This window comes from Lytechinus variegatus, chromosome 13 (genome assembly GCF_018143015.1).
Source record: "Lytechinus variegatus isolate NC3 chromosome 13, Lvar_3.0, whole genome shotgun sequence".
Lineage (NCBI taxonomy): Eukaryota > Metazoa > Echinodermata > Echinoidea > Temnopleuroida > Toxopneustidae > Lytechinus > Lytechinus variegatus.
Window position 1 is genome coordinate 12,451,085 of NC_054752.1, and position 21,852 is coordinate 12,472,936.

Below are 21,852 nucleotides of genomic sequence, written 5' to 3' on the forward strand. Positions count from 1 at the left end.
GGAATAGAGATTTGAAAGATTTTTTTAACATCTTAATAATAAATACAATTCGCTTATAGGGTAATTTGTAAGACAAAATGAAATTAGATATTAAATATATATATATATATATATATATATATTGAGATGTTTTATAAGAAGGTTGATGTCTCGACCCATTTTCAAACATTTTCATCCTTGGCTCCTCTCATTTTCATTCTTCTCTTTCTTTCTTCTTTCTTCTTTCTTCTTCTTCTTCTTCTCTTTCTTCTTCTTCTTCTCTTTCTTCTTCTTCTCTTTCTTCTTCTTCTTTTTGGCTCCTCTCATTTTCATTCTTCTTCTACTTTCTTCTTTTTGTTCTTCTTCATCTTTCTTCTCATTCTTCTCCTCCTTATCTTTTTCTCCATTTATTTTCCATTTGCACTTTACTCGGTCATGTTTGCAGAAAAGAAAGGAAAACAGTATTAAGTGGTTTATAACACACTTGCGGTCTATAATGTTTGGGTATAGTCTGCTGTGCAAACCCTTCACTCAAGTTAAGGGTCTGAATGTGCAGCCTACCCATGCCTTGTGTACTGATGAAGGTCCTCTCGCTGAATTGAAACAGCAGGTTTTGTATGTGCTAGTCTCTGCGTGGAGACACACTTGCTGATCAAAGTTTCAACCAGGGTCTGTGCCTGCAGACTAATATATGGATATATATATAGTTTATATCTGACTCTGCTCAGGTCAGGGCATTCTTACGCACTAGACTTTGAATCTGAAGTGGTTATAAAATTATCATTAATGGAAGTGATTGTTCTCCTGACTATTGTTGCAGGAGGCATGAAAGTTTATAGGCCTTAGTCAGATTTTCAACACGGTTGTGGTCATTTGGGACCAATAGGATATATAGGGCCTATATACTCGCAGAATCGACATATCTCACGGTTAGTAAAAGCCTATATTTTTCTGCTTTTCTTGAGGGGTTCTAGCATTGACCAGCCCATCTTCTTTGCTGTTTTATTTAGAAATAAATTTTAAATTGGGATAACCAGTGTTGCAGAAAGGACGATACATTGATGCTCATGTAGGTCCCGGTAAATTGTCTAACTATAGAAATTTAGATCGGCACCTTGTACTATTACTCATTCGGAATAGTAGCAAATGTTACTATCTGTTTATCGAACATTTTCTAAAATTCACTAATTCGAAAGTTTTTAAAGTTTACAGGTTTGTATACTACTTTTTTTTCTCTCTTTCCATGTTATTGAGAAGTAGGTTTTCGAAAACGCGAGAAAGTTTTTAAAGTTTACAGGTTTGTATACTACTTTTTTTTCTCTCTTTCCATGTTATTGAGAAGTAGGTTTTCGAAAACGCGAGAAAAGCATTAAATATTGATATTTTGGTAATTATTTCTTTTCATTGACATTTAGCAGTGTTATCATTGTTATAATTCTATCATTATTCTCTAACCCCACTATGATTGTTATATTTAGTAGTTTTATTACTGATATGAATAATTATAATTGACATCTTTGCTTTATATTTTCTGTTGGAAATGAAATGAAATTTAGATTTAAATTTGCATTTGAATGTTGATTATTTTTACTCTCTGCATTATTAACATTATATCATTATTGTTATTACCAGTATTTTTGTAAATTTCATCTTCACTACACCCTTAGCAGTAGTATTTTTTTATATGTAAGATAGGTATAGGAAGGTGCTACATGTTTTTTTTCAGGACAATATTATATATTCTGTTATAAAATCAAAAAGAATAAATTCATTTGATCGCCCAATCAATTAATACGCGAAATATGAAAATAGCAAAAGAAATATAAAAATCGATAACAAAGAGGCTTCTATTAGGGAGAAATATCGTTTATATCTGAAAAAAAAGTTATCAGTAGATAGTATCTACATGCAAATTTTATGAACTTCGCCCTACCTGATGTATTCGAAAGGTTAAAAGAACGAATACAGTTTTTTTATGAAAAGATTGAACACATTTTTCTGACGGACCAAGACAATACTCTGAACAGCAGTTTAAGAGAGTTTCAATTAAGAATCATTAGTTGCACAACAATGCTTATACAAACCACCACTTCTATTGGTTATTTAAGCTGGGAGGAAATTATTGTATAATTATAGGTGTAGAAATAAAGGATGAAGGAACGGAACGTTTAGTCAATCATTTTGCAATCTGTTACAAAGAAAAAAATCTTCATAACCATGGATAAAATTAAAAGGAAATAAAAGGAGAATGCGAAGAAAAAAAGGGCTGGCTTTATATAGAAGCATGCAAGATGTCTTATTTAAGGAAAGAGACAAAACCGCAAAACAAAACAAAAATTAAACAAAAAACACGTACTTTGTTTTTCATTTTTCATTGCAGAAAAAACATGAATATAATACTGGGAATCTCTGTCCCTTCCATGTAGAATAGGCATAAAGGGGAGGGTGCTCGTTATACCTGGGGAGGAAGAGGGGTGTGAGGTATATCACTGTTTTTATCATTTGTTTTTCTCTCTCTCTCTTGTCGTTTATTAGTCTTTTATTTTAATGCATCAATATTTTAACATTTCATTTTGAAATTCATTAATTACTTCAGGTATCTGAAGTTTGATGTATATTTGTATAATTATATGGGATATGGATTTATTGTATAATTTATAATCATTTTTCATATAATTTGTACAACTTGTACATAAAAAATGAATGTGTATTTTGATTTGAGAGAAAAAAAAAACATGCATCCGTTACAAAATATGCACTACGTGAAAAGAAAAAATATTAAGCGTTCCATACATCAAGCAGGTGACGTAGGTGGAGAGCGTTGTATTGTAAGGTTAAGAAACTGCGCTTATAACATTTTTGATAAAGCGATTTTAAGAAAAGAGTATTTTCTTATGTGTTTTATTTGTTCATATTTTAATGAATGTTAAAGTTAAGCTATTTTCCATTTGTTTGATTACCGATAAGCCTCGATTCTAGGCATGGCACGATACGCATATGCCGGTTCGGTTGGCGTTGGCTTTGCAAACGGCAATTCGATGGATTTGCCCCGGGGAGCTCCGCGAGTGCGAATCGAGCGTTCATAGGGGTTGGTGCAGCTATATGTTGTAGGCCTAGTACTAGAAAGAAGATGTTTAGATGCACTCATTCAGTGAACAAGGTTATGATGATTTTTTCATTATAATGTTTGATTTTGATTGGGATATTTGATTGGAAGCTTGTCTTGCCACAGAGATGATAGATGAATTGTTTTCATTGTAACGTTAGAATTGTTAGATACAATTAACTAGAATCTAGGGAAAACGCACTTGTTCACTGCTACCATCTGGCCTGTGGAGAATCTACAGGTAGGACTATGGTATGCCAATGCTGTATAGAGCACACACTTTAAAAAATCATTGAAATATCACTTTTGTGACCAAAATTACTAATTTCCATACAGTTTTAATTTATTTATCATTAGTAATGTGGGAATAATTTTTGTATTCACCAGAGCGCTCAAAAACTTGAATTTTGGGCATATTTTTGTGTACGCCCTCTATTGGTGGAAAGTAATGTGGCAAGAAAATTTTCATTTTTTTATCTCTATTTTTAATTAAGAAAAAATGATATAAAGAATCAAATTTAAATAAGAGCCAAGCGGTATGAATTAACAGGTCTAATGGAAACTGTCAGTGTAAAAAAATCAAGCATTTGCCCCAAACATGCCAAAGAAAAAGAGAAAATAAGGCTTATTTCATAATTCATATTTTAATATTCTTATTTTCTCAGACTAAAGTCATCTGATTGTTGCCAATCATCTCTGTAACAGAAATACAAGAGGACGCATCATCATGTTAGACTTTGCCATCTTTGCTGTGACATTCATTATTCTCCTTGTTGGTGTACTGATATACATTTATCCAGTAAGTACTTATATAGCCCTTAGCCTCAATATCAAGACCCCTTGATTCATTTTTTTTTCAGTACTCGGGGCGGATCCAGGATTTTGAAATAGGGGGGACGCCAGCGGCGAGGGAGCGAAGCGACCGAGCGGGGGGAGGGTGTGGGAGGGGGGATACCCCCCTTCCCACGGCAAGGACTTTTTCAAAAAATCATGTCCAAAAGTCATATTTTGAGAGCACCTTTAGAAGAAAAATGCACACTTAAATCTCTGTAACTTCATGAATAAAAGACACATACTGACTACTGGGGGGACGGGGGACGTGTTCTCCCTCAAATATTTCGGGGAGGTCGTCCCCCCCCCCCTAGATTTTTAAAACTATTTTTTTTTTTTTTTCTTTGCTGGCAATTTTTTTTTAAAGATATATTGTAATCAGCAAACCTATAGATTATCAAACATTAAAAATGGGGTAAGGGGGGGGGGGGTTATGTCACAATTTCTACTTTTTAACAATACACAATGTGTCCTCGGGACGTTTTTCCCCAGCACGAAAGTATTTTTATTCTCCCCAACCCCCACCCCCCCCATCACAAAATCTTCGCTCCTTACGCTGACATATAGCTGCCTATACACAGCAAACGCGGAGTGGGGTCGACTGGTGATTGAGAATATACAATTTTGCTCCTTGATAATTCGTTGGAATGATTGCTTCGGCGAAACTTAGTTGGGGCGCCCTGGATAATATGCCTCTGAATCTACCAGAAAGTGTAAAAGTTAGTTTACATTAAATACAAATATGTCTGACCTATACATTTCAGTGAAAACGTACATGACCAAGGCAGAATGATAATGCTGCGCACGTGGCGCCCGATATAGGGCTTCATCTTTGAATGAAGAATAATCTCGGGGATAGACATTATCATTCTCATCGTTGACACTTTCTCTCGCGATCTGTTACTTACAATTTACATGTATTTGCCATAAAGACGGACAAACGCATGTTACAAAAAACACAAAATTTCGGGAAAAAATGATATCCAATCCAACATCTTCACACTGGTCACTGCACTGCAACTCCCGATTACAAGTGGTGCAACTTTCCAACCAATCGACTTGCGTGCCCTGGAATTCCGGAATTTACATATTGCAAAACAGTATGACAGAGGTGCATTTGTGCGAACACAAAGGCCATGAGCGTAAGTTAAAATATAGTTATGACTAGATCTAGCCCTTGAAATTGACTAAAAAAAAAAAAAAAAAATCCGGCGAAAATAGGGGGGCGCGCGCGGGGCGCCCCCCTCTGGATCCGCCACTGGTACTTATTGTCTCTTATATAAAATGAAATATTTCATGGGAGCACCATGGTCTAGTGGTTACGACTCTCGCCTTTCAGTCAGAGGACGTGGGTTTGAATCCAAGCCATGGCATGTTTTTTACTTCAGCAAGAAATTTACCCATAGTTTCTGGCACGGCACTTTGTTCAACATGAAATAGATGAAAATTCTCTTGTAAAAATGTATGCACACGTATGTTGCTTTAGAATAAGAAAATGTTTTCAACCATCTGATTAACAACACCTTGACACAAAGGCTTACAATCAGTCATGAAATGCGAACAACTAAAACTAATCAAGGTCATTGTTGAATACATCTCATGACACCCACTATCAACCTATGTTTACATAGCACCTGAAATGCATTGAAACGACGCCTCTACTCTCTATTACAGATATTTACAGATTGATGAAAAAATACCCTACCAGAATCATGTTTTAGAATTTGTGATTCATCTCAAAAATTTTGTATCAAGTAACCTAGAAGAATATCCCAAAGGTATGTAGCAAGGGAACACTGTCACCAAAAAAGACATTGATGTTTTCATTAATATTTTGTTCCCCATTGAATACAGACATCTCCTCCAAAGGCTACAACTGTACCAGGGCTTGAACCGTCGGACCCGGTGTGAGTATTGGCCAACCTGTCAAGATTTGGTTTAATGTGTAGGGAGCTGCCACTTTCTTCTGGAATTGAGGAATGTACATTTTTATATTTTTTATTGTTTGATAAAGCCCGGAAGCCTGGCAAACCATTGTTGATTTATTCTCGGATGCGTCCGCTTTATACATAGTGTAGTGTAGTGGAAAGTAATGTTACTATTATTGTAAGAATAATGACAAGGTGAAAAAGGGCAAATTTACATTAATTAAATGTGTTATTCTTTCTTTTTCAATCTGTTGAAAATTCTATATTTTCAGTTAGGATTACATGTACTTTTAATTGGTGACTGGACACTTATAGTTAGTGTGGATTTTGAAGGGGATAACACTGTTACACTTTGTACTAATTTGTTCCTTCCACCATCCTATGAAAGGAAAAGGAAATACACTTCCACCTTCCACCATCCTATGAAAGTAAAAGGAAATCCAATTTCATTATCAAACTGTTTTGTTTAGATTTTGGGGGTCGGAAGTTTGCACCAAGTATCAATATGACAAAGGGATGGGAAATTATGGCTCTCTCAATAAAAAAATTACCAAGACTAAGTCTTAAAGTAGCATTTTCAGTAGAATGTGACTACTCGGCCATCAACCATGCGCGCTTGTCAGGTGTGTAGGGTCTACTCTCCTATTCGTCTTCTACATGTTTGCATTGTGTCTGTCTGCTCTAAGAACCTTTTCATATAAATAGCATTTAATATATGGAATATATAAAAAAAAAATATCGCTGAGAAAAGCAAAAGTTTTGAAAAAGATTACAATGATTGCCGAGTGGCAAATCTCGGACAGTTTGAAATCCCATGTAGGGATTATAGCTTTTTTAAAAACCTTGTACAAAGCCTCAACAATTTGCGCAATATTTTCGCCGCAAAAAAAAAAAAAACACCACTCACTGACTTTTTACTTTAAGTAAGGTGCAACTTTTGAGACCAGTTTTGCATCACCCTGGTACGTGGTTCCGAAATTACACAACATTATGTAAGTGCATGTCAGACCAAAACTTGCTCAAAAACATGATTTTGTGTACAAAGTCAATGCAAATTGTGTTTTCAAACAAAAATCATAATAGTATGATTATTTTTAGTTTTGCTGATCTAAATGTATTTATTTTATGCTGTTTATGACCTCAGAAGAATCCCCAACAAATTTCATTGAAAAACAGAAGGTCCAAAAAACAAAGAAATATATTAGAAATTGCTAAAGAACACTATAATACATAATAAATTGATCTGATATCACAATCTTTTTCATGTGCACTTGCTAAGAATACCATAACGAGTTTTGATACCAAAAATGTGAACATTTGGAGCTTTGTTTAGAGAGTAAGAGGGAGAGTATGATTTTGCATACTAATTATGCATAAATTAGCGTAATCACTTGTTAAATAGCAATTTGCATGAAATAAATTTCTAAACAATTTTTTTTAGATTATTTCCAAGACAACCTGCGTGCCAATTTTGGCACAGTTGCGCGGCAAATGCCCAAGATCTCAAGCCCCCCCCCCCGACCATATGAACTCCCAAAATACCCCGGCCTAGATATAGGGTTAATATTTGGCTATTTCTCAGCTATTGAACAATTTCTTCCTCCAGAATATTTTGGCACATATTTTATATTATGCATTGTACATTGGGTAGTCATTTTATTTCATTCTGTATGAACTCATTTTGAGATCATTACCAAAACTAGTAAAAATTAATAATTTTTTTAAAATTATGAACGATTAATGATTATCTTTATCAGGAAAGGGAATTTAGATGAGATAGGTGATGCCGGCAGTCTTCATCAATTTCTGGTGAACCTTCATGCTGAGTATGGAGACATTGCATCGTTTTACTTCACCGATCAACTCTGTGTCAGCATCAAGTCCCCAGAGCTGTTTAAAGAACATCAAGCGGTCTTTGATAGGCCTCGTAAGTCGCCTTTAATTTTTAATTATAGTCAAGGAGTAGCGCATAGCTTTGATGTCCATGGCGGTATTCTGATGGCTATGTTATCGTTAAACATGGGTTTAATAGCTTTATGATTAATCAGTAAATAAAATGGTCCATCTAGATCATGGTTGCATGCGCATGTGCTCAGTACACTGACTAGGAACCAATCAGAATTGTTCTTTCAATTTAGCGATTAATCACTAACATTTGTGTTACGGGGACCGGGTCATTTTAAAGATAAATGCCCTTCCATATTGCACTATTACATTAACTTGGTATCACAACTGTACAGTAATACAAGACTATCACTAACATCTGTGCCTTTGTGCCTCCTTTTGAAACTTATAGCAGACCTACTTCCTCTTTCAATGATGAGTGTTAAGGTGTTGAATAACCATGATTGTTATCCTCATATTTGAAAATTCACAGCTCTCCTGTTCAAGTTGTTTGAGCCTCTCATCACGCCAGACAGCATCCAATACGCCAACGGCGCAGACGGTCGTAAAAGACGGGACCTCACCGACAGATGTTTTGGATTTCAAGCTCTTCAGAACTTCATTGAAATTTTCAATGAGGTAAGCTGATGCTGTTACTCTAGTCTTTAGTGTAATGTCATGGCCATGCGTTGAACTCGTCCCGTACATGTTGATTTATTGCACCAAATAAAAAAATACATATGATGTTTGACATGTGACCAGCCACCCCCAAACCAACAATGATTTATTAGGAAAGATTCTCTGTAATTTTATCTCCATTAATATCAGTGAGATAAAATACCCTTAAAATCTCTCTGAATCGGTATTCTGAGAACCATTTTAGCTTCATTTTATCTCTATAAGAAGCTATATCTCTATTGAAGCAATATCTCTATTGAAGCAATACCAATGAGGAACACAGTTTTATAGCTCTCTCATCTTATTCAACCAATGAAAATCTGTTACGCCAGGAGGTGTGACAAAGGAGCGAGATTGCGTCTATTTATTAAATTCAAATGCGCTTACACTATACGCTAGCGCATCCTTGTATCGATTTCTTTGAAAAAATGGCAATATTCCCATCTTTTTTTCAATGTCAATATCACATTCTTACAAGCATCATTTCAAATACAATATTAGTCAAGAAAAAGCTCATGAAATAATTCCTAATTCTACTGGAATAATGTTAAGGTGTTACTCTCAATAACTATAAATTTTTTCTTCATTTTCATTTCAACATTTGGAGCTTATTCACCTAGCAATATTGCTGAAATGAACATCTTGAACTAAAACAACACCCACTCTATTTTAAGTTTATTTCTATTTTTCTTCAAAGTAAACATGAGCACAAGCACATCTTCCGCGCTGCCATGGTCAGATACGCGATGGATATGTCTACGCAGGCACTACTCTGTCGCGTATCATCTTTAGATATGCAAGATAAAATCTATTGCAGATAAAATTTCAAATTTTGTTCTCAGAGATAAAATGTCATCTCAGAATACCAATTTCATTTTAAGAGGTATTAAATAAAATATTTTTAAGATAAATGACTTCAGAATACCACCCTCGGTCTTCAGAAAGTAAAACTGACAGAATTAGCTTATCCAAAACCTAGTACATGTAAGTATATTTTTAGTAACCTGCTTGCTCGATGATCGCACATTCTTCAGCAAAGTTGGCAGAGTACTGCAAGTACTCATTCATGTGCATTCATTCTAATACTTTTGTAGGCTATTGCTATATGTGATATATCACTTTAAAGCTGAGGAAGTGTTTTTTCAATAAAAGCTCAATACAAATCTTAAAATTCATTTTGGGTGGCTTATAATTGGTTTTGGTTGGCAGGTCACATTTGATGTCTCATGGCTGAAGGAAATGTATTGTCATGAAAGCAGGAATTTGTGTTGCCAATTTGAGGAGCATCATGTGATTAAAACTCTATGTCCCTATTTTGCACATATCATGAACAGATCACAGAGCAGCTGGTGGAGAAGATCTCATCCCTACCTCCCGGGGAGCACATCGCACTACACGAGACGGGTCTTAGTCTAGCCATCAAGGGAATCATGCTGACATCTTTTGGGGACTATTTCAAGGACGACAAGAGCATTAATAACTTCAGGAAGGATTATGATCTTGTAGGTATAACAGGAATAGGAAGACTGGGGGGGTGTTTCACTAAGAGTTTAGTGTGACTTAATTGAGAGTTGCTCTTAAATTCCCAGTTGCGTACAGTATAAAAGGCATTTTGGCACAGGGGGCTGTTGCAGAAAGAGTCCCAAATGCGCGCTGTTGATTAGTTGAAAATCAAGTTGCGCAAGATTTTTTAGAGTTGCGATTGATTGCAAGTGTTCTGCAACGGGCCCCTGGTTAGATTATGCTAACGCCTCGTTGAATAGAGCATCTTTCTTTCACCTCATGCGAAATCTTGCACCAGCGCACTCATGCCTATTCGCTATTTGTATATCGTACAACTCCCAAGAATGTTCTGTAATCTGATTGGTCCAAATCGAGTCACGTGATATTCAGCGAATTGCACTATTGCATCCAAAACGCACTATCCTGCACTCTGACGTCACACCAAAAGTACTATCCTGCACTCTGACGTCAGAGTGCAGGATAGTGCGAGGTCTGGAATTATCTACAATTATCTAGAATTTAGATAGAATATAGCATTTGGGGCAACTTAGTAACATGAGGTGTTGTACATATATAAATAAACAATGTACGCATTCTTGTGCGTAGAGGACCTAAATAATGAACTCTGTGCACGACTCGCCAAATGGATATAGCGCACTCGGGCATGCGGACCTCGGTGCGGTATATCCCTTGGCTCTTCTCGCACATCGTTCGTTATTTGGCCCTGCATGCACGCGCTTACGTGCATTATTTGTATATTGTTTTAATAGGTCTGGAGTGAGATGGAAGAGAGACTGAAAGGCGACATTCCAGAGGAGGGAAGTGACCAAATGAAGAGGTTTGAACAAGGTAAGTGACTTGATGTGGATAGATTCTGTCTGATGACGGAAACCTGCACCGGAAAATAACATTTTTGATGCCTGGGTCACATAGCATGCAATGTAGATGAAATAAGCAAAGCTACCTCGTCCTGTCATTATAACCATGACTTTACAAAGACAAACCAAAGGTTTAGTAAGTTTATGAGCTCTTATTATGATTATACACATTCCTGCGTAACAAGACTTGGCCACAAGGCAAGCATAGTCACTGAGAAATCCTAGAATGTAACAGATGTGTTCCCTGCGACTTTGTTTACGTGATGGCGTATTGACTTATCCCTGATTTGAATCTACATGCAATGTTACCTATTTAATATGTATGTATATATCGTCGGCGGTTCTCCGTCGTATGTGTGATACGACGGTGCAAACCCATTTCAGAGAAAATTTACTCCAAAGTTTACTCTGATCTTCACACTTAGTTCCCCAGCCTTACAACATATTCATTGCTTGAAAAATACATGGTTGGAAAGACCAAGACAATTGCTTGATATTGGTATCATTATTTTACACAAAACCAAGAATCATAGAAAATATTTCAAAAGAGCTCCATGCTTGAAATTTCAGTTTGAGCAGTTTTTTCCCCTTATACAAAAAGCGCCATAGGGGATACAGCAATCCCGACCGCGATTTCAATGCGCGGTCAGTGAAAACGTTTCGCTTTTTATGTGCAAAGTCAGTCCAGTGCTGATGGCCGTTACGATGGTTTGGCTGACCACGCGCATTGAAATTGCAGTCAGTCAAAATGTCGTATTGCTCTGCTACATTAAAAGTTTCCAATGGGATTTGCGCCTTTTACCAAACATTTGTATGGCATTGCCGTGGTAATCCCCTCATATCTCAGAAACTAAAATAAATTGCTGCGTAGAAATTTGGTTATGGATAGAATACATGTAGGACTTGTACTTATATTTTCTGCAAAAATATCAAATCAAATTTTTATTTTAATCGAAATTGACTGATACGACGGTTCAGATAAACGCTGGCGATATAATTTGATAAGAGCTTTACAGTAGCTGTGGCAAACTTGATGAGTACAAGTAGATCTACTTTAAAGATAAAGGAAAGTACTTGCAATAAACACCAATTTAATGAGAAAATTTAATATAAAACCAAGATTGATTTCCACTGTATCATTCTAGATCTTCCTCTGGTACTCTGAACTGTGTGGAATTATGAAATCCAAGTTGGAAAATGATAACACTGTAGATCGCTGACAAAAATTAGCACATGTCGGACTGTATATTTTATTGCTTAGAAAAATACCTGACATTTGGCTTGAATCCCATGCTTATTTTGCTAATTTCTCAGCAATGACCCAATATCTGCCAGAATTCTTTTGGCATGTTTTTTTAATTTATGCAAAATGACACTAGGGTGGTCATTTTTGTCTCACCTGCATAGCAGAGTGAGACTATAGGCGCCGCTTTTCCGACGACAGCGGCGGCGTCAACATCAAATCTTAACCTAAGGTTAAGTTTTTGAAATGACATCATAACTTAGAAAGTATATGGACCTAGTTCATGAAACTTGGCCATAAGGTTAATCAAGTATTACTGAACATCCTATTAGAGTTTCATGTCACATGACCAAGGTCAAAGGTCATTTAGGGTCAATGAACTTAGACCATGTTGGAGGAATCAACATCGAAATCTTAACCTGAGGTTAAGTTTTTGAAATGTCATCATAACTTAGAAAATATATGGACCTAGTTCATGAAACTTGGACATAAGGTTAATCAAGTATCACTGAACATCCTGCTTGAGTTTTATGTCACATGACCAAGGTCAAAGTTCATTTAGGGTCAATGAACTTTGGCCAAATTGGGGGTATCTGTTGAATTCCCATCATAACTTTGAAAGTTTATGGATCTGATTCATGAAACTTGGACATAAGAGTAATCAAGTATCACTGAACATCCTGTTCGAGTTTCAGGTCACATGATCAAGGTCAAAGGTCATGTAAGGTCAATGAACTTTGGCCATGTTGGGGTTTTTTGTTGAATAACCATCGTATCTCTGTAAGTTTATTGGTCTAGTTCATAAAAAGTGGACATAAGAGTAACCATGTATCACTGAACATCTTGTGCGAGTTAGAGTAGTTTTCAAAGTCAGCACTGCTGCTATATTGAACTGCGTGATGCAGGTGAGATTGCTAGAGGCATTCCACTTGTATTTTATTGGATTCTATAAGTGCTGTTATCATTAAGAAAATTCTATGTCGATATATCGGTAAAAATATCTTACTGATATAAATAAATCAACGAGTGAACATTTTAATAATAAGCTGGTTCAAGGAAAAATTAAATGCCCATGGGAGTTTAGACAAGGCCGCATCACGTCCACGTCGGTGACATTTAGCTTTAGGCTAGGCTTTGGCGACGCCGACATAGTGTAACTTGTGACGCAGATTATGCACTGTCAGTCCAACTTGTTTACTTTTCTGAAGTTACGAACATGACAAAACACTCGGCAATCAGAGAGAATCATATATACGTATGGCAGTGTATCCTATTGCAGGATACCTTTATTTCGGTGCTTTAGAAGTGGCTATTAGAGGAAATATAATCAAGAAGAATTCGAACGTGCTATTCCAACTATTATGAAAATTAAGAATATGGTGAAATTATTCTATTATCCTTTTTACACAGGCTAAAATTTCCTTAACCCCGTACTATAGGTGGGGCTAAATTGCCATTTAGCCCCACCTATAGTACGGGGTTAAGCTTAGCCCACTTTCTTTTTACACAGCATTTTTGCAAAGTGGGCTAACCCCACCTTTAGTACGGGATTATTTGGCCCTGCAAAAAAGCAGGGTTATCTAAGCAATTGCGGTGCTAAGAGTGATAGTACGGGGTTAAGATCGCTAGTGTAAAACGAAAGTGGGCTAAGCTTAACCCCGTACTATAGGTGGGGCTAAATGGCAATTTAGCCCCACCTATAGTACGGGGTTAAAGCTTGTGTATAGTTTTGGTAAATCCACCAAAATGCACCTATCACTATTCCAATTCATTGCTAGCGAATATGAATGGATATGCGTTATGTTATCGATAACAGCACAAGAGAAATAGATTCTATACTAACTCGTACCACAATTGGCATTTATTTTCTATACCCCCAAGACTCTTTACAATGTATTTGTATTTTGTGTTTTCAGCCAGGGATAGGCTGTATTCCATTGTCCAAAACGTGGCCGATCAACGGAGGGCTAATCCTCCCAGCCAAGATAAAGAAGTTTTCATCGACGTCCTTCTCAAATCAGACTATCCACAAGGCAGGCTGCAGGCTGACATGATTTCATACATGGTCGGAGGGTTCCACACTTCGGGGAACTGTGAGTGGTCTGAATTAAATGTATTTTCATAAAGAGGACAAATATTGACAATAATAATAATAATTATATAACAATAATGCCATTACTGTATTTGAAAACTGTTCTACCAGCGGGCCTTGCTTTATGTGATAATGTTATTATTACCCTGGCTTTAGCATGGCTAACTTGATCGGGCGCACGAGCATCCAAGGAATTTCTTCCTGGCGAGTACCCATTCACCTCACCTGGGTCGAGTGTAGCACAGTGTGGGTAAAATTCTTGCTGAAAGAAAACACATATCTGGTACAATGTACTCTACCAAACATAACCATAGTGTTTTAACCCTTAAAATACTGGGGGGGGGGCTGATTCAGCCCCCCCAACATTTTTAGTGATAAATGCGAAACTGGGAATGGGTTGGAATAATTATCAGCAAATTTTTAAACTTCATTAGGGAATTTTGTTTTCTTGAAAAGCTGGGAACCCTGTCAAAACAGCAATAGTCGGATCCTGTCATTAATTGATCCACCAGGATCTTACCCAGAAGAGTTTCAGTTCCTATGCTCCACTTGTTTTTATTATGCCTCACTACAGAGCTGCCAAGTAGTACGGATTTTCAGTATTTAGTACTGAAAATAAGAAGAATACCGATGGTTTCATGCAAAATACCGATTTCTCTAAAGTTTCCCTTTTATGTGTTGTCTTATGGTATTTTTTTGAAAATACTGATGTCATCATCAAAATACTGATTTTCAGCTTTCAAGGTCAAGTCCACCTCAGAAAAATGTTGATTTGAATCAATAGAGAAAAATCAGACAAGCACAATGCTGAAAATTTCATCAAAATCGGATGTAAAATAAGAACGTTATGATATTTCAAAGTTTCGCATATTTTTAACAAAATAGTTATATGAACGACTCCAGTTACATCCAAATGAGAGAGTGGATGATGTCACTCACTCACTATTTCTTTTGTTCTTTATTGTTTGAATTATACAATATCTCAGTTTTTACGAATTTGATGATTAGGACCTTGCCTGATGCACGTAATGTTAAAATAATGGAATTCCATGTGTTCAGGGGGGAATGAAACTTCATTTCACATGACAATGACAAGAAAATCAAAATATTTCATATTTCAAACAATAAAAAACAAAAGAAATAGTGAGTGACATCATCAACTCTCTCATTTGGATGTAACTGGCTCGTTCATATAACTGTTTTGTTAAAAATAAGCGAAACTTTAAAATGTCATAACTTTCTTATTTTACATGCGATTTTGATGAAATTTTGAGTGTTATGCTAGTTGAATTTTTCTCTTTTTATTCAAATCAAGTTTTTGTTGGGGTGGACTTGTCCTTTAAAAATACTGAAATGTTCTTTTTCAGGTTGGCAGCTCTGCTCACAAAGTGACAGATTTTGTATACTAATTGAACGCTTTGTGTGTAATCAGCCCAAAGATCAATTGCTAAGCTTTGTGTTACGGGTCCCGGTGGGTGTTTCATAAAGCTGTTCGTACATTAAGAGCCACTTTAAGGACGACTGGTGATCCTTTCTTGTGGTAAATGGTATATTCATTGGCAATGGTTTAGCGTGTAAGAAAGAATAACCAGTCGTTCTTTTAATCACTCCTAACTTACGAACAGCATTATGAAACGGCCCCCTGGTCTAAAACTTGCTCTGACATGGGCATGCATTTTTATTGAATTATAAAGGTCGACATATTCACGTTTACCTGAATACATGTATGTTATGTTCGTGCCCTTGGATTTCTGCTCAAAGAAGGCTCAGAAACAATTAGTTAAGTTTAATAACTAAATTCAAAACAGCCCTTATTACACCCACTTGTTTAAATTGTACCTAACCTCAACAAAGTGAAATCACCAACACATCTCTTCCTTTCCTTTATTTTCTGAAGCCACAAAGACATACATGTATTTGTTTATGTGCTATGCGCTGTATAAAAACCAACCATTATCATCATTATTAATAGTATAGTATTCTGATGATTTTGAGATTTCTTTTGATTCCATTTCGTTTCCAGTGTTTGCTTGGGCACTGTTCTTCTTAGCAGAACATGATAAGATCCAGGAAAAACTGTACAACCATGTGATGGACATCGTGGGCAAGACTGGACCGGTCAGCATGCAAGACATTGCAGAAATGACGTAAGTTTTCTCTTGATTAAAGATAAATGAAAGTAGTTGCAGTAAACACTGATTTCATGAGAAAGTCAGTAAAACCAGGCTTAATTGTCATTTTCATTGTGGATCTAGATCTGGTACAGTTACATAAACCGAACTTTTTGAAATCTTGAAATCTACGCTGAAAAATGTTCACATTGAAGGTCACCAACACAGATAAGCGCATGTGGGTCAGTGTATTATTATTGCTTTGAATGTCGGCCCGACGCTTTAGCCGAATCCAGCGCTTGTTTGCTAATTTCTCAGCAATTGCACAATTTCTTCCAGAATCCTTTGGCACATATTTTTCATTTATACAAACAGACACTTAGGTGGTCATTTCATTGGATTCTGTACGAACTCATTTTGAAATCGTTACCACAACTGGCAGTTATCTTTTACCTTACGTTTATATGGTTTTGGACAGATGAGTGCACCTTGCCGTTCACACCGTCTCCTCTTCTTCATGATTCCGGGGATGATAGAGACAAACCTGTGTTCAGAATTATGTGACACTTCCATTTGCTCCTGCGACAATGCTCCGGGCTTTATTATGTATAAAGGCCATTGCACACCTTATGATGGGCCTGCGACTACATTTTGTAATAAAACTTTGTAGAATTTGATGCTAATGTTGAGACATGAAATACCTTACTGCGTGAATTGTAATGTTCTAAATCATCGTATGAATATCTATGTTCAAATCTGTGACTGTGCTGTCATCCTTATTAGAATGAAAACAAACTTAATATCTAGTCGTAAAGATTTGTCCCGAAGTATTATTAATTCAAATAAAAATTGTGTTATTTTCATTTTACCAATAAAAGAGACTGTGATACCCTAACCTTAAACTCAAGCAACATTATTATACAAGCAACAAGGTAGATAACAATAGATGTTTGTCTTATTATAACATGTATCTCTGATATTGCAATTGGAATTTTTCTCTCCAATCAACAGGTACATGAGGCAGGTGATAGATGAAACCCTTCGAGTCTCAATTCTTGCCCCTTACGCTGCCAGATACCAGGACTTTGACGTTACCCTAGGAGGTCATGTGATTCCAAAGGGGGTAGGCAAAATCTCTGATTTATGTGCGTCTGTGAATTGATAATAGTAATGTCATATTTTACTCAGGGCAGTCGCTTAAGGTTCCGAGAACTGTTCTCCCAGTGGGCCCTGCTTAACATGATGAATTTATTTATGAATTCACAGTTGAGCTAATATCGCAGTACATATCAGTTATCGTAAGCACCCAGAACATTTCAATGATAATGATAGATTGAATTTTTAAAGTGCACATTCCATCTTGATTTGATGATCAAGGTGTTTCAGAGCAAATTAACCCCTTTCCACGCTTACTTTGCACCAATGCACACTTGGTGCCGCCTAAACTTTGCATTTCATGTTCAACCAAGCAGTCCATTTTTTCCCTCCCTGAAAGTAATTCAGCACAGAGGGGTTTCATGGTGCAGTGCACAAAGAGTTAAGAGAAAGAAAAGAAAAAAAGATATACAAGACAGGTTTGAAATTTACTAATGAATATAGGTTGTCTGTCAAAAAGCATTATTATACACGTTGCACCTGAAGGCGGTCGCTGACGTCTGAGATTTCAAGCTGTGGCAGAGGATTCCTCAGGGCTGACCCTGCATGAGCAAAAGCCCCTTGTGCATGACTTCTTTGAGAGTGGAACTTTAAAACGATTTATAGGGCCCGTATTCTGAAGTCGGGTTTAACTTAAACTCAGGTTTAAAGTTGTGGTTTAACCCTAAATAGACTGGGCTATTTCGACGCCTAAGAAGACTGGGGGGGGGCTGATTCAGCCCCCCCTTATGATCTCGGCCGTCGATCACGCGATCGCGACGAAAATTGGCACACGCGTTACCCATGGCATTATCTACAAAACTATAACATCAAATTCTGCAAAAATCTCATGTTTGATTAATTATGCTAATTTATGCGTAAAATCATAAGTTTGCTGTAATTAATAAAATAATGCCCCTGAAATGCTAATTTTTGTTTCACATACTCTAGATAGGCATCTGATCAAATTTATTTAAAAAAAATTTCAACATCACATTTATTTTCTTATGTATTCTATTGTTTTCTAAATTTCTTATGTATTTCTTTGTTTTTCGACTTTTTGTTTTTTATTATTTTTTCAATGGAAATTGTCAGGGACTTTATTTGGACCATAAAAAAGATAAAATTAATTGATTTAAGCAGTAAAAGGAAAAATAATGATACATTTATGAATTTTGGTTAAAAACACTATTTGCATTGGATTTGTACACAAATTCACGTTTTCGAGTAATTTTGGGTGTGCATGCACTTACGAAATGTTGCGTAATTTCCGAACCGCGTACCCGGGGGTCACAATTTTGGTCTCAAAAGTTGCGCGAGACTTGAAAGTAAAAAGTCAGCGAGCGACGCGGTAAAAAAAAATTGCGCGGCGGATTTATCGCGAAAAATGTCGAGGGGGGGGCTGAATCAGCCCCCCCCAGTCTTTTTAGGGTTAAGTATGGAAAGCCAAGAGTATCAAACTTTTTATTAAGTTGTATGTTTCTTATGTTTACTGTGCTCTTTCCTGATTCATCAGTGGTGAAGACAATCATCTATGTAATATACTTATGAATGATTATGAATGATTTGAGAGCCGAATGAGCTGAAAGTATGATATCTCTACTGGTAGTGATTATGTAACAATTGGCTACCCATACTTAAACCACAACTTTAAAACGATTTGTATAAGTTGGGAATCAGTTATCAGAATTTGTTGTAATTGGGCTTTTCGTATCAGTCTGATTTCCCTTTCTGTTTTATGTGAGGAGACAGATATATATCACCTCTGTTTGTTGTGTGATAATTTAGTGAAATGATAAAGGTAAAAGCATACATGTATGTTATGAATTTTTCAATTTTTTCTCATTTCAGACTCCAGTAATTCATGCCTTGGGCGTCTCCTTGATGTCTGAGAAGTACTTTCCAAACCCCAAAGTGTGAGTGAGATTTTTTCTCAATAAATGCGGGATAAAATAATTGTCTACTTTAAAAGAAACATTAAGCTAGAAAATAGGAAGATTCATTGTTTTGGTCTATATTAAACATGCAAGCTTGCAATGTTTTTGTTGTATTTTCAATCAGCTATCCAGTCTGTGATGAACTGTGCTACTCGTTCATCCAGTCACTTTGTCAGTCATTCAATCCATCATTCATCTGTTCATTCACATTCATTCATTGTCCGTTCAACGACTTATTCATTGACTAAGTCATTCTCTCATTTATTCAGCTAAATGTTCATTAATCCATCTACTCATCTATTCAATTAACCTGAACATTTATCTATTCAATATTCTGAAATATCAGAAATAAATAAATAAAAACAGACTTGGCTACTGTAACTTCTAAGAAAACAGATGGGTGCAGGTGGGGGGGGGGGGGCTGGTGGCCATGGGGCTGAGTCAGCCCCGCTCTCATCATCTCGACTGCCAACTGTGCGATCACAACAAAAATTGGGCTGCACATTATCCATGGCATATTCAACAAAGCTAGAAAATGAAACACCCCCAAATATCTTTACTAATTTTGTCATTTTATTCTATGCATAAAATAAAATGTGTGTTTGTGTGTATTTGAGTTTTGTTAGACATGTATCAATCAGGTATGATTATTTACGTCTGGGACCGAACTTTAACGTCACCATCCAAAAGACGTGACCAGGGCTCGAACCTCTGGATCAATTTGTAACTTCCCTACATAGCTTGGATTACAGGCGCACTCCACAACCCCACAACTAAGGCCCCAGTCTACTAATTATGTATTCACAGAATCTCACCAACTGTCCATTCAGTTCAACACTAATTCACCCTTTGTAACCACTTGTCTACTCATACATATCAAGCGAGCATCAACACAACCTATTTTGATTCTGTTAATGTTACAGGTTTAATCCGGAGAATTTCTCTGCGGCTAACATTAAGAGTCGCCCTCGCGATGCATTCCAGCCTTTTGGCTTCGCTGGCCGACGGGTGTGTCCGGGACAGCAATTTGCCTACAAGGAAGTGGCCATCTTCCTGGCGGTCTTCCTACGTGCCTTCAAGATCGCCTTAGTCCCGGGTCAAAAACCGCATCATGTTCACGGTCTGGTCTCGCATCTTGTCAACAAAGATGGCGGGGACGTCTGGATTACAGTTGAAAAACGTTGAGATCCATCAGTTTGTAAATCTGGGGGGTGTTTCTCGAAGAGTTAGTATGATTTAGAGAGATGCTTTTGTACCGACGTGCACATGGCTCATAATGTGCGATCTTATTGATTATACGTAGTAGCGCGTATCCTCTTAGCTTGACTTGGCAAATGCAGTGATGCCTTCTGGAGTGGAGCGTTGTGGCCCAGTGGATTAGTCTTCTGACTCTGAAACAGAGGGTCGTGGGTTCGAATCCCAGCCATGGCGTAATTTCCTTCAGCAAGAAATTTATCCACATTTTGCTGCACTCAACCCAGGTGAGGTGAATGGGTACCTGGCAGGAATTTATTCCTTGAAATGCCACAGCGCTGTAAAAGGCTGCAGGGCTAAAGCCGGGGTAATAATATTCAAGTCCTTTTGGAAGCGCATAGGGATGTTATGACATAATGGGATATGTGCTATACTGCGTTATTATTATTTTTATTATTCTCAACTTTGCGCAAATGGAAATTGAAGTCCGACTCTAAGTCACACTTAACTGTTTAAAAACACCCCCCTCGTTAGCAATTGTTGTGAAATTCAATATTGGGATGGTGTGTCATAAAGCTTAAGTTATGTACAACTTTACACTCGACTGGCGTGTACCGAGTGGCCATTTTGAGTCTAGGTGCTAAATTACATTCTGAATCACTCTATTTTCTTTCCCATCAGCAGTTTGTTGACAGTTTGTTCTTGATTGAATTGCTAGCTTTGTGAGAATCTAAATAGAAAATTCAATATTTGCATGGTTAGATTACAGCTAATTGTAATGCCTTTTCATTATGTTTAAACAGGCACTTTTTATTATACTTTAGTGCAAAAAAGGATCGCCAGTCGTATGTAAAGTCGCGCAAACTGACAAACCGGTCGTTTAGCCTGTTCTGTTTTCTACGTTACTTAGTTATGAGAAAAGCAAAATAGCTTTTGCCCATGTTAACAAGTGGTACATGTACTTCTCATCATGCAGTATGAAAATTGAAAAAAAAATACTTATATTGTCTTTATAACTACCGGTATTCTCTAGAAAAAAAACATGTAGCGATTGTAGAATGTATTTAATACACGTGTTAGAATTGTTAATGTCATATCAACGAATATATCTTGCCTATCTGATTTAAAGTTAATTCATTCAGTTTTACATATTTGTATAATTTAGTTTAAAACTACAACAAAAATCATATTTTATTAGAAATGTACAGTACTTCCATTTTTACCCTTAAAGGCCCAGGGGTGGGGGAAGGCGGATTCCCTTCCCCCCACCCCTTTCAACCGCGCCGCTCGCGAATTTTTACTTTCAAATCTTGCATTACTTTTGAGACCAAATTTGTGATGCCCGGGTATACGG

General features: G+C 36.8%; 1 protein-coding gene across 1 annotated transcript; it reads left to right on the forward strand.

The window, feature by feature from the left end:
* Window positions 1-2,763: 2,763 nt before the first annotated feature.
* LOC121426405 (cytochrome P450 20A1-like) lies at window positions 2,764-20,750 on the forward strand. Its single transcript, XM_041622698.1, has 12 exons — window positions 2,764-2,802; window positions 3,751-3,884; window positions 5,771-5,823; window positions 7,602-7,771; window positions 8,222-8,367; window positions 9,741-9,908; window positions 10,680-10,758; window positions 13,947-14,123; window positions 16,146-16,269; window positions 17,245-17,356; window positions 19,219-19,283; window positions 20,228-20,750. The coding sequence occupies exons 2-12, from the start codon at window positions 3,813-3,815 to the stop codon at window positions 20,487-20,489; spliced, it is 1,428 nt and encodes a 475-aa protein (XP_041478632.1). The 5' UTR covers window positions 2,764-2,802; window positions 3,751-3,812; the 3' UTR covers window positions 20,490-20,750.
* Window positions 20,751-21,852: the final 1,102 nt, after the last annotated feature.